This window comes from Anomaloglossus baeobatrachus, chromosome 5 (genome assembly GCF_048569485.1).
Source record: "Anomaloglossus baeobatrachus isolate aAnoBae1 chromosome 5, aAnoBae1.hap1, whole genome shotgun sequence".
Lineage (NCBI taxonomy): Eukaryota > Metazoa > Chordata > Amphibia > Anura > Aromobatidae > Anomaloglossus > Anomaloglossus baeobatrachus.
In genome coordinates this window covers 86094673-86110365 of record NC_134357.1, presented here as the reverse complement: position 1 = coordinate 86110365, position 15693 = coordinate 86094673, and the positions used below count along the sequence as shown (strand labels likewise).

The 15693-nt window shown below is 46.2% G+C and overlaps 1 protein-coding gene across 1 annotated transcript in view; it reads right to left on the bottom strand.

The window, feature by feature from the left end:
- RTKN2 (rhotekin 2) overlaps positions 1 to 15693 on the bottom strand; it is a 115676-nt gene that overhangs the window by 95966 nt on the left and 4017 nt on the right. Inside the window, exons 2-3 of the mRNA XM_075352340.1 lie at positions 14296 to 14495; positions 1619 to 1677 (exon numbers count right to left, since the gene is read on the bottom strand). Coding sequence (XP_075208455.1) covers positions 1619 to 1677; positions 14296 to 14495 — 259 coding nt within the window. The remainder of the gene's footprint in view (positions 1 to 1618; positions 1678 to 14295; positions 14496 to 15693) is intronic.

Here is a 15693-nt window from a genome sequence, read left to right as displayed (position 1 = left end):
ATGGGTTGGTCAAGTTGGAGCAGGGCCGCCCACTTCGGGGGTCAGGCAGACTAGTGGGAGGGGAGAAGAGAGTTAGCCCTTGTTTGAGCTCCCAGGGAGGCGACCGGTTGGGTCGCAAACGGTGGTCCGGGACCGGTATTAGAAACACTGGACAGGAGTGTAACAGACGTAGTCTAGGAGGACTGTTGGCAACAGAAAACCCAGCCACCTTACCGGTACAGAGCGCACGGCGGGGTACAGGACCCTAGATCGGGGAGTAGCTTCAAGCAATCTGATAATTAGCCTGTGGAGGATAGTCTCTGTATGAACTGTCCCCAAGAGCTCAGAGATTGGAGGAGTCAGCACAACGCGGGGGATTGGGTTCTCCAAAATACACAACCCACTGAAATCCCAAGTGCTAGCCACCAAGAGCACAGCTACCATACACCCGGGCAGTGGGGCCCCGAAAGCTTCAAGCCAAGGGGCCATAACAGTAAAACAATTTACAATTCATCCCCTGTAAAATACCCCCTTTATATTCGAGTGGCCGCAGGCCCCCGGGTCCGGAGACCCTCGAGCCACAGCAATCCCGGATCCGAGCAGTTCGACTGCTGCGGCACACCTTTTTTCCGGAAGAAAATTAACGTCCTTGTAGACATGCAGAGAATTGACTTTGCACAAATCTTATCAAGAAATAAAGTTTAGTCGTTAGCTTTCTGCTAATGAATAACTGGTTAACAACAATATGGTCTGAATGAATAATTCACTGCACAACTAGCTTATAACAACACTTGGAGCCAAATATTTTCCACCAAAAAACAGTCAGTTCAATATGTTAAAATAGATTATTTAATAAATTTAATATAATAAATAAAATATCATGACAAGTATAGTAAATAATGGTGCTTCAAAGAAGAGGGACGATGTGTCAGCATAAATAGTAAACTTATAAAAAGGCACAGGAGTAAATAACACCCAAATATTCAGTACGGAATTAATATATTTTTTTGTCTGAAGATTTCAAACAATTGATAAACATATCTGGTTAATGTAAACCTAAAATGTGTAACATTTCCAAACAAAAATAAAATTCATTGAGAATATATTTTTTTAAAAAATTGATCCATCTAAATACAAAAAATAATATGTGAATAAAGGGTGGCATATAATGTAAATTCATAAATAGTAAATTAGTATGTGTATTAAAAAAAAGACCCATAAATTACAATATAAATAGTTGGTATAGACCTATAAAATATATATTAGTTTGCAAATTCCGTGAGGTATAAATGTTGCTCGGTGCTGAGTGCTGATCAGTGACCAGTGATGTAAGAGGCTTTAAGTATAAAGTGCTATGGTGATTGTAATGATCGGACAGCAATGCATTCAGGTTGGATTCAATAACCGATAGAATAAGGTGCTCCTGTGCCAGTAAATGATAATTACCTGGTGTGTAGTGCAGAGTCGTCCCTCCACCCTGACGTATGTTTCATTATGCTTTCCGTAGAGGTTAATGAATAAATGGGCTTGAGCAGCAGGACAGATAATAAGTACATTGCATATAGATTTGCAAGATATTGTATCTTGCATCCATTACTGCGCCCCCTGTAGGCTGGGTATATTCCCTAACAAACGGTACCTTTTATAGAAAGTTTTCCAGGACAGGCCAAGCGGTCACGCAGTCCAGCATCTGATGATCTGCAGAAAAATAAATAAATAACATTAAAAAGATACCTTACCAGAGTCTGAAAGTCAATTTCTCTGAGATTGATATTTCTCTACATAATTATGGGGCGGCCACCTTCATGGAATTGCTGTTTACCTTGATCAATATTTCTCAACAAATAATAGACTGGAGAGGTTCATTGAGTTCTATGGAGAGTTTCCTGTTCCTGCTCTGATCTCAGCAGAGACCATAGTGCAGGGAAGGGGAGGAGGTGAGCTGTGACCATCAACTACTGTAAGTGATATAACCCTGCATTATAGATCTGCCCTTGCATTTACTTGTATTGGCCACATTTAATGTTTAGCTTATTTTTTTTTTTACTGCAAGTTGGTATTGTGACAAAAAGTGTAACAACACAATTAAGAGAAAAAAAAAAAAAAAAAAAAGAAGTGTAGACAAATCTGTATGTATAACCGTGCCTGTGAGAAGAATGAGAACTGCCGAGAAGTGACCTCTATGAAAAAAGAAAGACTCAGCCGACTGAGGCTCAGAGGCCAGAAAGATTTAAAAAAAAAATAAAATAAAATCTTGGTCACTAAAGCATTTGTCTGGAAAAATAACCTAATTTCAGATCCTTAAGAACCAACACTTAGTGTTCTTTTTAAAAGAGGCAGCTGAGCCACCCCCCTTCGCCGCCGCCGAGACAGGCCGCCCCCGCCCCCTTCGCCGCCGCCGAGACAGGCCGCCCCCGCCCCCTTCGCCGCCGCCGAGACAGGCCGCCCCCTTCGCCGCCGCCGAGACAGGCCGCCCCCTTCGCCGCCGCCGAGACAGGCCGCCCCCTTCGCCGCCGCCGAGACAGGCCGCCCCCTTCGCCGCCGCCGAGACAGGCCGCCCCCTTCTCCGCCGCCGAGACAGGCCGCCCCCTTCTCCGCCGCCGAGACAGGCCGCCCCCTTCTCCGCCGCCGAGACAGGCCGCCCCCTTCTCCGCCGCCGAGACAGGCCGCCCCCTTCTCCGCCGCCGAGACAGGCCGCCCCCTTCTCCGCCGCCGAGACAGGCCGCCCCCTTCTCCGCCGCCGAGACAGGCCGCCCCCTTCTCCGCCGCCGAGACAGGCCGCCCCCTTCTCCGCCGCCGAGACAGGCCGCCCCCTTCTCCGCCGCCGAGACAGGCCGCCCCCTTCTCTGCCGCCGAGACAGGCCGCCGCCGCCCCCTTCTCATCCGCCGAGACAGGCCGCCCCCGCCCCCTTCTCATCCGCCGAGACAGGCCGCCCCCGCCCCCTTCTCATCCGCCGAGACAGGCCGCCCCCGCCCCCTTCTCATCCGCCGAGACAGGCCGCCCCCGCCCCCTTCTCATCCGCCGAGACAGGCCGCCCCCACCCCCTCCTCATCCGCCGAGACAGGCCGCCCCCACCCCCTTCTCATCCGCCGAGACAGGCCGCCCCCACCCCCTTCTCATCCGCCGAGACAGGCCGCCCCCACCCCCTTCTCATCCGCCGAGACAGGCCGCCCCCACCCCCTTCTCATCCGCCGAGACAGGCCGCCCCCACCCCCTTCTCATCCGCCGAGACAGGCCGCCCCCACCCCCTTCTCATCCGCCGAGACAGGCCGCCCCCACCCCCTTCTCATCCGCCGAGACAGGCCGCCCCCACCCCCTTCTCATCCGCCGAGACAGGCCGCCCCCACCCCCTCCTCATCCGCCGAGACAGGCCGCCCCCCCCCCCCTTCTCATCCGCTAACCCACTCCTAATAAAATGGGGGAGGCTAGCTAAGTGTAAAGAAACTTTGGCAACACAACCAATGTGTGACTGGCCACTATAGAAGTGAATGGAGTGGAATCATGACCCATACACAACCACGACGAGCCAATCAAAAAAAAAAAACAAAAGAAAACAAAAAACACAACAGACTTTTTTGCTACATGCTTGTCGCGGTGGTATTGTAGTCATCACAATGCGGCTCCTTTGATTCATATAGTGTTGCGATGTAGTGGAGGCACAGAGCAAATTTCGATGAATGCGGCACCTTAAGTGACGAGTTTAGCCCTAGCCTGAAAAATGTTATGTGAACACTTGGGTGAAGAAATTCCATGTGGATTTTATCAAAATTGGGATCATACAAGAAGAAAAAAACCATATACAATGCAGTACAGTCATATATAATGTATGTTTTACTTGATGACACTGAAGGTGTCGTCTATGTGCTTCTAAGGCAAATCAGTTACCAAATTTCACAATACGGACTGCACACATTGTTGAATGGATCTCAGCCCTGATGAGGCAGTTTTACTTACTTTTAAAATTCATATTAATATAATATAATAATATAATATAATTTTCATAATGGCTTTATAATCCTTTTTGAAAGTTTTCCAGCTAAATATCATGCACAGCTCTAGCTGGACTCCTAAAATGCTCATTGTGGTATTGGGATTATACAGCCAATCTGACATGGATTTATAAAGTAAGTACACCAGAGAACATCCAATTAATGTAGGTTTGTATTGTGAGAAGTGCTCACGAATCAACTTGAAGTTTGAAAAATCTGATAATTTAACGTATACCGGCCATATACAGCTCTGGCAAAAATTAAGAGACCACTGCACATTTTTTTTTTTATAAAAATCAGCTTCTCTACATGTCCGACAGCCATTCCATTCCAGTGTCAATTGAATTCCAACCAGAGCACAGACCGGTAGAGGGCAAAAGCAACTCTCCACTGACCGGGTTGACCGCCATCTTATACTAATGTCATCATGCGGTTGCTGAGTGACATTGTGACCTACAAAAGGAATGGCAAGTGGCAGCTGGGGTAAAGTGCACAGCAAGAACAGTTCGTAACATGCTCTTAGAAGCAGGGCTCAAGTCAAGTAAAGCTAGAAAAAAAAGCCTTTCATCAATGAGAAGCAAAGGAGAGCCAAGCTGAAGTTTGCCAAAGACCATAAGGATTGGACCACAGAGGACTGGAGTAAGGTAATCTTCTCTGATGAGTCTAATTTTCAGCTTTGCCCAACACCTGGTCATCTAATGGTTGTACGGAGACCTGGAGAGACGTACAAGCCACAGTGTCACCACTGTGAAATTTGGTGGAGGATCGGTGATGATCCGGGGATACTTCAAGGCTGGAATTAGGCAGATTAAACTTTGCGAAGGACGTATTGATCAAGCCACATACAAGGTTATCCTGCAAAAACAGTTGCTTCCTTCTGCTCAGGCAATGTTCCCAAACTCTGAGAACTAGTATTTCCAGCAGGACAATGCGCCGAGTCACACAGCTAGGTCAATCAATGTGTGGATGAAGGACCACCACATCAAAACCCTGCCATGGCCAGCCCAATCTCCAGACCTGAACACCACTGAAAACCTCTGGAATGTAATCAAGAGGTAGATGGATAGTCACAAGCCAAACAAAAACAAAAACTGCTTACATTTTTGCACCAGGAGTGGCATAAGGTCACCCAAAAGTAGTGTGAAAGACTGGTGGAAAACATATCAAGACGCATGAAAGCTGTGATTGAAAATCATAGTTACTCCACAAATTATTGATTTCTGAACTCTTCCCGAGTTAAAACATTTTTTAGTATTGTCGTTTCTAAATGATTATGAACTTGTTTCTTTGCATTATTTGAGGTCTGAAAGCAATGCATTTTTTGTTATTTTGACCATTTGTCATTTACAGAAAATAAATACAAAATTTATTGCTTGGAAATTCGGAGACGTTGTCAGTAGTTTATAGCATAAAAGAAAAAATTACATTTATTTTACTCAAAAATATACCTATAAAAGAGAAAAAAATCAGAAAAACTGACAATTTTGCAGCGGTCTCTTAATTTTTGCCAGAGCTGTATATGCTGAAAAGACTCTCCATATATGTTTGAGTATTAAGTCTACAAGGAGAGGTATACATTTGGAAGTGCTTATCTGCTATACGTAGGATGCACCCACATGACATGATGTTCTGAAATGGCTAAAAATATATTGATAAATATAAAAACATGTAAAAACATTAGCAAAATCGGGTACAGATTTACCATGCTCACTAGCACAACTGTAAGAGCACATTATACAATTGGAAACATCAAATGTTCAAAAAACATGATTTGTAGTATCACAAAATGTCCAGCAGATGGCAGTAAGAAACCATGTAATGAGGTTACAAAGTATAGACGGTTTAGTCAGAGAGAAATTGTAATAATAATAGTAGTAGTGGTGACAATAATAAAAAAAAAATAATAGTAGTATTGAAATTATTAAAAAAAAAAAAAAAAAAAAGGCCACATGTAAACCCAATCTGACTAAGAAGGAACCAAAAGGAAGGTGGATTAAACTGCTCTGCTGTAGAAGAAAAATTGCTGGAAAGTAGATATATGTGCATTATTCAAGGCGTTTCAAAGTGAATCCTCACTTCATCAGGAAATGCACCGAATATTCATTGCATTTCCTGATGAAGTGGAGATTCACTTTGAAATGCGTTGAATAAAGCACCTATATCTACTTACAGCTTAAGGGTAAGTTCACACAGTGCGTTTTTGCGCAGTTTTCGGGTGTGTTTTTGCTCAGAAAACTGCATGACTTTGCTTCCCCAGCAAAGTCTATGAGTTTTCATTTTTGCTGTCTGCACACAGCGTTTTTTTTCAGCTGCGTTTTTGTGGTGCCACAAAAACACAGCATGTCAATTATTCCCGCGTTTTTCACTGCGCTTTTCATCCATTGAGTGCAATGGGATGTTGAAAGACGCAATGAGAAACGCAAATAGCTGCGTTTTGGTGCGTTTATAAGACCAAAAACGCAGCTATAAACGCAGGAGGTGAGTAGTAAAGTGACATGTACAGGAAGAGGATTCCTTCTGTCAGTAAATACAGAAGCGTGAATCCTCCCAGTACCGTCACCGCCGCGTCCACCTCCAGTCCTGTGCATGTATGCTGCCGTGCGGCGCCATGTTCGGGCGGCTGCGAAGACAAAAGTGAACAGTAGAAAAAAAAAAAAAAAAAAATTCATACTCACCTGTCTGCAGGGTCCCGGTGCCATGCCCGCTCCCATCTCCTCTCACGGTATCGCCACCCCCGCTCCGGCTGTGTGCAGACGGCCGGGACACCTCCGATGGATGCAGGACCTGGCGATGGATCACCTGATGCAGTCACCTGACGCGTCAGCTGATCGTAAGTATCGCGGTGACGCGGGCGCCCGGCCGGTTTAACCTATCAGCGGATGCGTCAGGAGACTTCATCCCTGATTACCGGCAGCTGCTGCAGCGATCGGACGGGATCAGACTCCGCTGCAGGAGCTGCCGGTAATCAGCACATAAGTATTTTTTTTTTTTTTTGCACCGATGCATCAGCTGATTGTATAAACGGCTTTTATACAATCAGCTGATGTGTGATGTGATTCACATCCTAGAACCTGACACATCTGATCGGTATGCCTTCCAGCAAACCGATCAGATGATATTGGATCCGGATTGGACGGCGCGGGACCCTTGACCCAGGATTACTGCGGAGGGGGGCTCTTTATTTCAATAAAGATGGAGTCACTAATTGTGTTGTGTTTTATTTCTAATAAAAATATTTTTCTGTGTGTTGTGTTTTTTTTTTATCTGGGGTTTTAGCTGGGGTTGGGGGCAGCCCGTACCTGCCTGCTGTACCCGGCTAGCATACAAAAATATGGCGAAGCCCACGTCATTTTTTGGGGGGCAAAAAACTCCTGCATTCAGTCCTGGATGGAGGATGCTGAGCCTTGTAGTTCTGCAGCTGCTGTATGCTCTCCTGCATACACTATTGGATGGAGTATGCAGAGCCTTGTAGTTCTGCTCCCTCTGCCTCTCCCTCCAGCATACAGTCCTGTATGGAGCATGCTGAGCCTTGTAGTTCTGCAGCTGTCTGCTCTATTGCATACACTAGTGGAGAATGAAGAACATATTGAAGAAGGAAATGACATCAGACCTTTTTTTTTTTCAACAATCTTTAATGGCATTGTTCACTGATAAAAACCGCATAAAGACGCAGTGAGCAAAAACGCAGCAAAAAACGCACCAAATCGCGGCAAAACGCGTGCGTTTTGCCGCATTTTTTTTACGCGGGTGCGTTTTTTGCCGCAGAAACACGCACAAAAACGCAGCGTCAAAAAAACGCAGTGTGTGAACCTGCCTAAAGGGAATCTGTCAGGAGGTTTTTGCTATATAAGCTGAGGACAGCATGCTGCAAGACAAACAGAAAGCAACTGTGCTTCTCTTATCAGTGTGTGTGCAATTGTTTACATAAATTAAAAGGTTTATTACCATTCAGGAGTAAAAACTCACGTGCATGCCTGTCTGACACGTCCTCTGCTGTGATTGATACCTCACAATTAATGCACAATCTCTAATGAAAGCCTGGAGTTGGAGGGGAAGCTCACTCAACTCTGCTATGTTCCTGAATCAAAATTCTGATTGTGTCAGAACGGCTGCACCCAGTAATCTAAGTGAAGCATCATTGGATTCAGGGTCTCTGTCTCTACATTATGCTGCTCTCGGATGAGGTAACAAAAACCTGCTGACAAATTCCATTTAATGCTTGTGTCTGTGGTCTCCTGAAGCCAGTGCATGTGGCCTGGAGCAGTTATGGGTCCTCCTGCAGGATTGACATCAACTCCTCTCTAGATATATTGTCACAATTCCTCCGCGCAGTGCGTCTAGGACATAATAATAATAATAATAATAATAATAATAATAATAATAATCTTTATTTCTATAGCGCCAACATATTCCGCAGCGCTTTACAATTCAGAAGGATCATATACAAATGAGTAACAGTTATAGAAAATACAATATTTAAAAGGGAAAAAAAAAAAGACAACCCTGCTCGTGAGAGCTTACAATCTACAGTGAGATGGGGGGGGGGGAGGGGGGGGAGACACAAGGTACAAGTGCTTATTTACAATGACAATCCAGCCATCTCAAGAAAATGGGGGATAGATAATGGCTCCGTGGATCAGTTGGCCAGGACCTTGAGATGCATTTGGGTGCCATGGAGTTTGACGTGGGGTACTTATCTGAGAAGTTGTGGAGGGATTAGGTGAAATTAGTTTGGCTAAGGATTGTGATAGGCCGCCCTAAAAAGATGCATTTTTAGGGTGCGTCTGAAGCTGAGTAAGTTGTGATTCGTCCTAACTTCTTGGGGAAGAGCGTTCCAGAGGTTTGGTGCAGCTCGGAAGAAGTCTTGGATTCGGGGTGGGAGGTTCGAATTAGTGTGGATGTTAGTCGAAAGTCGCTTGCAGAGCGTAGAGAATGGGTGGGGTGATAGACATAGATGAGGGTGGAGATGTAGGGGGGTGCCGCACTGTGGAGAGCTTTGTGGGTGAGAACAAGCAGTTTGAATTGGATCCTGTGATATATGGGCAGCCAGTGCAATGACTGGCACAGAGCAGAGGCATCAGAGTAGCGGTTAGCCAGATAGGTGACCCTGGCTGCTGCATTAAGGATGGACTGTAGAGGAGAGAGTCTAGTTAGGGGGAGACCAGTTAATAGAGAGTTACAGTAGTCAAGGCGAGAGTGGATCAGGGCCTCGGTGAGGGTTTTTGTCGTTTCCATAGTAAGAAAGGTGCGGATTCTAGAGATCTTCTTGAGGTGCAGGCGGCAGGAGCGGGCAAGAGATTGTATGTGGGAGGTGAAGGAGAGATGAGTGTCAAGTACAACACCCAGACAGCGGGCCTGCTGCCTAGGACTTATCGTTGTGCCACACACAGAGGGAGATGTCAGGTTTAGGAAGGTTAGAGGATGGAGGAAAAAGAAGAAGTTCAGTTTTGGAAAGGTTAAGTTTCAGATAGAGAGCAGACATGATGTTGCAAACTGCAGTCAGGCAGTCACTTGTGTTCTGTAGTACAGCGGGGGTGAGCTCAGGGGATGAGGTGTATAGCTGTGTGTCATCAGCATAAAGATGGTACTGAAAGCCAATTGGGGCAGTGTAGAGGGAGAAAAGAAGAGGGCCGAGCACTGAACCTTGAGGGACCCCAACAGTGAGAGGAAGAGGAGAAGATGTGGAGCCAGCAAATGATACGCTGAATGAGCGGCCAGAAAGATAGGAAGAGAACCAGGAGAGCACAGTGTCCTTTAGGCCGATAGAATGGAGCATAGACAGAAGGAGATGGTGGTCAACAGTGTCGAAGGCAGCAGAAAGGTCAAAAAGAATAAGCAGAGAGTGGTCACCGTTACATTTTGCTGTCAATAGGTCATTGGTCACTTTGACAAGAGCAGTTTCTGTTGAGTGTAAAGGGCGGAAGCCAGACTGTAAAGGATCTAGAAGAGAGTGAGTGGAAAGGTAGCGGGTGAGACGAGAGTAGACCAGGCGCTCCAAGAGTTTGGAGATGAAGGGGAGATTGGAGACTGTTCTGTAGTTGCTTGTGCAGGACGGATCAAGAGAAGGTTTTTTTTAATAATGGAGTAATGATAGAGTGTTTGAGGGAACAGGGGAAGATACCAGAAGAGAGAGAGAGATTGAAAATTTTAGTTAGGTGAGTGGTGACAACCGGAGAGAGGGACTGGAGTAGGTGTGAGGGAAAGGGATCAGTACTGCAAGTGGTAGGACAAGAAGAAGAGAGGAGCCTGGAGACTTCCTCCTCTGTGACTGGGTCAAATGTGGAAAGTGAGCTGGATGGGATGTGGCGAGGGATGGGATTCACAAGGCTTGGTGGCTGGGAGCTGATCTCTCGGCGGATGTTTTTTCATTTTCTTTGTGAAATACGAGGCCAGGTTGTCAGCATGAAGGTCTGTGATAGGGGTCTGTGCTTTAGGACTGAGGAGGGAGTGAAAGGTGTCAAAGAGCTTTTTTGGATTGTTGGATAGTGAGGAGATAAGGGTGGTGAAGTAGGTCTGTTTAGCGAGGTGAAGGGAAGAGTTGTAGGTCCTTAACATGAACTTGTAGTGGATGAAGTTATCTGGTGTGCGGGTTTTCCTCCATAGGCGTTCGGCACTCCTGGAGCATCGCTGAAGAAATCGAGTTTGGGATGTGAGCCAAGGCTGTTTTACTCTGTGTTTGGAGGTTCTGAGAGTGAGGGGTGCTACTTGGTCCAGGGTGCTACTGAGTGTTTCATTGTAGTGCTTTACAGCCAGATCAGGACAGGAAAGTGAGGAGATAGGGGACAGTGACAGTGATGAGTGTAGAGTCTGTAAGTGTTTGAGAGTTATTGGCCTGTAGGTTTCTGAATGTGTGATAGGTGGGAGTATGCTGGGGCGGACGAGGGTTTGTGAGCTTGAAGGAGAGGATGTTGTGGTCAGAGAGGGGAAGAGGTGAGTTGTCAAAGTGAGAGATTGAGCAGAAGCGGATAAAGGCCAGGTCAAGGGTGTTACCATCTTCATGTGTCTCAGAGGATGAGAGCTGTGAGAGGCCAAGGGAGGTGGTTAGAGATAGAAGCTGGGATGCAGATGGGGAGGAGGGGCTGTTCATGGGGATGTTGAAGTCTCCTAGGATGAGGGTTGGTAATTCAGAGGACATGAAGTGTGGCAGCCAGGCTGAAAAGTGGTCAAGGAACTGGGTGGGTGAGCCTGGTGGACGGTATATGACAGCTACTCTGAGGGAGAGGGGATGGAAGAGTCTGATGGTGTGGACCTCAAAGGATGGGAATGAGAGTGATGGAGCTGGGGGATGACCTGGAAAGTGCATTGAGGGGACAGGAGTAAACCGACCCCACCACCATGTCGGTTTTCAGGTCTTGGTGAATATGAAAAAAGTGTAAACCACCATGAGAAATGGCAGCAGGGGAAGCAGTGTCAGAATCCTGAATCCAGGTTTCAGTGAGGGCTAGTAGATTAAGAGAGTTATTGAGAAAGAGCTTGTGGATGTAAGAAAGCTTGTTACATACAGACCGTGGATTCCATAGAGCACAATTAATAGAGGGAAGTGAGGGTGTACAACTAATGTCAATGAGGTTAGCAGGGTTTCTATGGGAGGTGGGGGAGGGGGTAAAGTTAGCATGGGGTGGACCGGGATTAGGAGAGATATCGCCTGAGAGAAGTAGAAGTAACAGGAGAAAGGTCAGGTGGTGTTTGGAGTTGTGGCATGTTTTTTTCTGCAAGACCCTGGAGTATGATGGATTGAGATTATTCAGATAGGTGAAAAGAGCCTGGGAGCTGTACATGGGAGAGGGGAGGAGAGAGGGGCTGATGTGGATGAGTGGTGATGGAGGGGGGACGGGACGGTGAAAGTGGACGGTAAAAGCAAATGGGATGGTAAGGATAGAAAAAATGGTCATGGTTGACAAAGGTGTCAAAGAGTAGTTTACCTGCTGACTCCTGCCCTGACTAACTGCCATTGAAATAACTGCCAGGCACTTAGCAACGGTGGCACTTTGCATAAGATGGCACGCATGCAACACCCCGCATGCATGCACCCCTTAAGACATAATTATGGATTGTATGCCAACTGGTATCTGGGCCTGTTGAACTGTCAGTGAGTTGAATGACAGCTTAGTCATCCAATCTGGTTCTGAATTGTTCAGTTTTTCCTTGTTAATAATGATTGCCCAGCTATTTAGCTGAGCAGTCTCTCCCACAACTCTGCCAGTCATACAATGTTAGTGTGCTGTCAGCCAGTGTTCCTGTGTTCTGCCTGTTCTAATCATTGTTCTCTGACCCCGGACCATTGCATGACAATTCTTCTGCTTGCTCCCTGTACCTGAGGTGCTTGCCTGGTATTCTGGCCCCGGACTGTTACCTGACCACTCCTCAGTTTACTCTAGGACCTACGTAACTACAGGAGTATATATCACAATAAAAATGTCATTCATAAAAGCAATCAGATAAAGGCCAGTCTATTTGACCATAATGACGCGCATTTCGCTTCTTCAAAACTCCTTGTTTAAAGAAGCGAAACGTGCGTCCTTGGGGTCTGCAGCGGCAGCAGTGATATACTTTGTTCTCTGACACTTGTTGATATTTATACAGGGGAGTGGTTTCTTGTGAAAACTTTTTCACAGGTCAAATAGACTGGTTTTTACCTGATTGCTTTATGAATGCACTTGCATTTCTTTGTCAATACTTTCTCCCTTTCCCCTTATTTGGGTGATGCCTGTGGACGATCTGTGACTCTTGTTTATATTTGGTCTGTAAATTTGATTTTTTTTACATCATAATATTTTTTTTCTCTGCCATTTAGGTTGTGCTATTTCTCTGTTTTAGGAATAGTGTTCATTTGAACTTGCTGACTCACATAGTTATTGAAGGTTCTATACAGAGGGGATTGTACTATATTACCGTATATACTCGAGTATAAGCTGAGGTCTTCAGACCATTTTTTTATGTTGAAAACGCCCTCCTCGGCTTATACTTGAGTGAGATTAAAAAAATAAATAAATAAATAAAAAACCACCACAAAATTCTCACCTGTCCTCCGTTCCTGCGCTGACCCTAACCGGCTTCTTCCTGACCGCGGGCACACAGACCCCCTCCGTGATCGATGCAAGAGGCTGCCGCACCATACCAGGAAGGAGCCTGTATATTCTAGCATCTACCCTGCTGTCTGCTGTAATTGCTTTACTGCAGTTGACTGCTTTGCGGCCGCAAAGCATTCAACTACAGCAAAGTGATGACGGCAGACGCCAGCGACTGCTCCGTGTACCCGCAGCGATCACGGAGGGGGTCTGTGTGCCAGCGGTCAGCAAGAACAGGCAAGGCTGGAGTCTCGCATCGCATCACATGCCACGGCCTGACGCTCTCCAGACACAAGCGTCTCAGCTGCATAGAAATACATGCAGCTGACCCGCGCCTGTCAGGAGAGTGTGCACCGTGCCGGGTGATGTGAGAGTCACCCGCAAATGTGACCCCGGTTAAGAGGAAACACAGGAACGGAGGACAGGTGAGAATATTTTTATTTTTTTGTGCATCTGAATGGCATAATACGCGTAGGGGACAAGAAGGGGACCTGAATGAGGTCATTACTAAAGGATGTGGCACAAATTTACTAGAGGGCACATTGCTACAAGGGACATGCAAGGATGAGGTACATTGCTACAATGGGCAAGCAAGGATGAGGTACATTGCTACAATGGGCAAGCAAGGATAAGGTACATTGCTACAAGGGGGGGTGGGACAAGGATGGGCACAATACATTTTATAAGCATCTATTTTTATTTTTTAAATTTACCCGTAGCTGCTGCATTTCCTACTTTAAGCTTATACTCAAGTCAATAAGTTTTCCCAGTTTTTTGTGGTAAAATTAGGGGCCTCGGCTAATACTCGGGTCGGCTTATACGGTAAGCTGGATATACGTAATTACTTACTGGTAATGTGTTTTTTCTGAACCCGTGACAGCACCCTTACATTTTGTGGTGCCGTCATGGGTGCTGGAAAAATAATGATTGCTTTTCCATAGGCAATAGTATATCTGTACAAGGGGTTAATTGATGCCTATTACAACTCTGCCATTGTGTGCCCTCTGTGTGGTGTTCTTTTTAATGTTTTTAGTGTATTGTTATCAATAAAGATTAAAAAAAAATTATGAAAAAAAAAAATTGTGGTGTATACTCCTGTAGTTATTTATGTAGGTTCTATTATCAATTGGAGTGCCCTATTTTTTGCCAAATTGTGGGTTTCCTCAGATTACTCCCTGAATCCATGACGAGCTCTCCTGGTACCTGACCATCCTGCCTTCAGACCCGCCCGTGTGTAAGTGTCTAGCATCTCACGTACCTTCTGCCCGAGCTCATAGCGTTACTGGCTTCCAGCGGGGAATGAAGCCGCGCGGTATACTCCTGGATCCGGGCGCTGCAGGTCATCAGGTTTTTCACTCCATTTAGGATCTGATCCTTCTGCGTGCTGACAGACAGCAGCTTGCGGACACCATCACGTATACGAATTTCAAAGCCGAGCTTCTCCTGGATACAGCCGTCCTAGAAGGCAAGGACGAGACCGCAAATCATAAAGATACCGTAAATACAGAGACTGGTTCCCTGCCTCATTACACACAGCCGTGGTGGGCACCAGTCCTGGTCAGTTATGGGGGATTCTCAGTCCCGGAATCAGATCCTGATATCACCACTCACCGCTGCAGGTGATCCAACATTGTCACATCATCCCAAAGAACAGAATACTGAACTAAATGCAACCGGGACATGACATCTAGTGATATTTCTTATCATAATAAATTAAAAAAAAAAACAGAACCCCAAGAGACTATTAATTCTGCAAAGTATCAGACTTCTCAGCCGCGAGCCGGTCTCCACAGAGGTGCGCTGCCGTATCGTGGGCAACTCAGGAGCAAATGAGACAGTTACCACATACAGGTACCCACAGACCGCAATGTGCACTAAGCCGCTCTCTGTGTAGTGATAACAATTGCAGCATCACCACTGCAGCCAATCTCTGAGCTGTGCGGCTCATGACAGCTTTAGCAGCTGAGCTCAGTGTTTGGCTGCAGCAGTGATCTGCAGTCATGATGTCACCGCTGTAGCCAATCACTGGACTGTGTGGCTCATGACATTAGATCAGCAGAGCAGCTGAGCTTAGTGACTGGCTGCAGTCATGTAACTGCTGTAGCCAATCATTGAGCTGTGTAGCTTGTGAAATCTAGATCAGCTGAGCTTAGACATGGCTGCAGCGGTGACATCATGACTGCAGCACAATCATTGAGCTGTGCAGCAGAGCAGCTGAGCTCAGTGATTGGCTGCAGCGGTGAACTGTGCCCCTTTAAAACATATGCAGGTGAACATTTGATCATGATGTCCCCGCTGTAGCCAATCACTGAGCTGTGTAGCTTGTGACATGTAAATCAGCAGAGCAGCTGAGCTTCGTCATTGGCTACAGCGGTGATATCAGCAGAGAAGCTGAGCTCAGGGATTGATTGGCTGCAGCGGTGATCTGTGCCCCCTTTAAAAAACACATGCAGGTGAACATTTTACATGGTCTTAGCTTTTGATACAATATTTGAAAATATATTTTAAAAAAAATACACTTGTAAACTTCAGCAAAACGACCTGAACGGTGACATTTCCCTCTCTCCCCTCTGAACCTGCTGCAAAGATCAAGCCCACAGCACCGACACCGGATGGGAAGATTCCTTCCCCGACCGCAAAACGTTGTTTGGAAAAT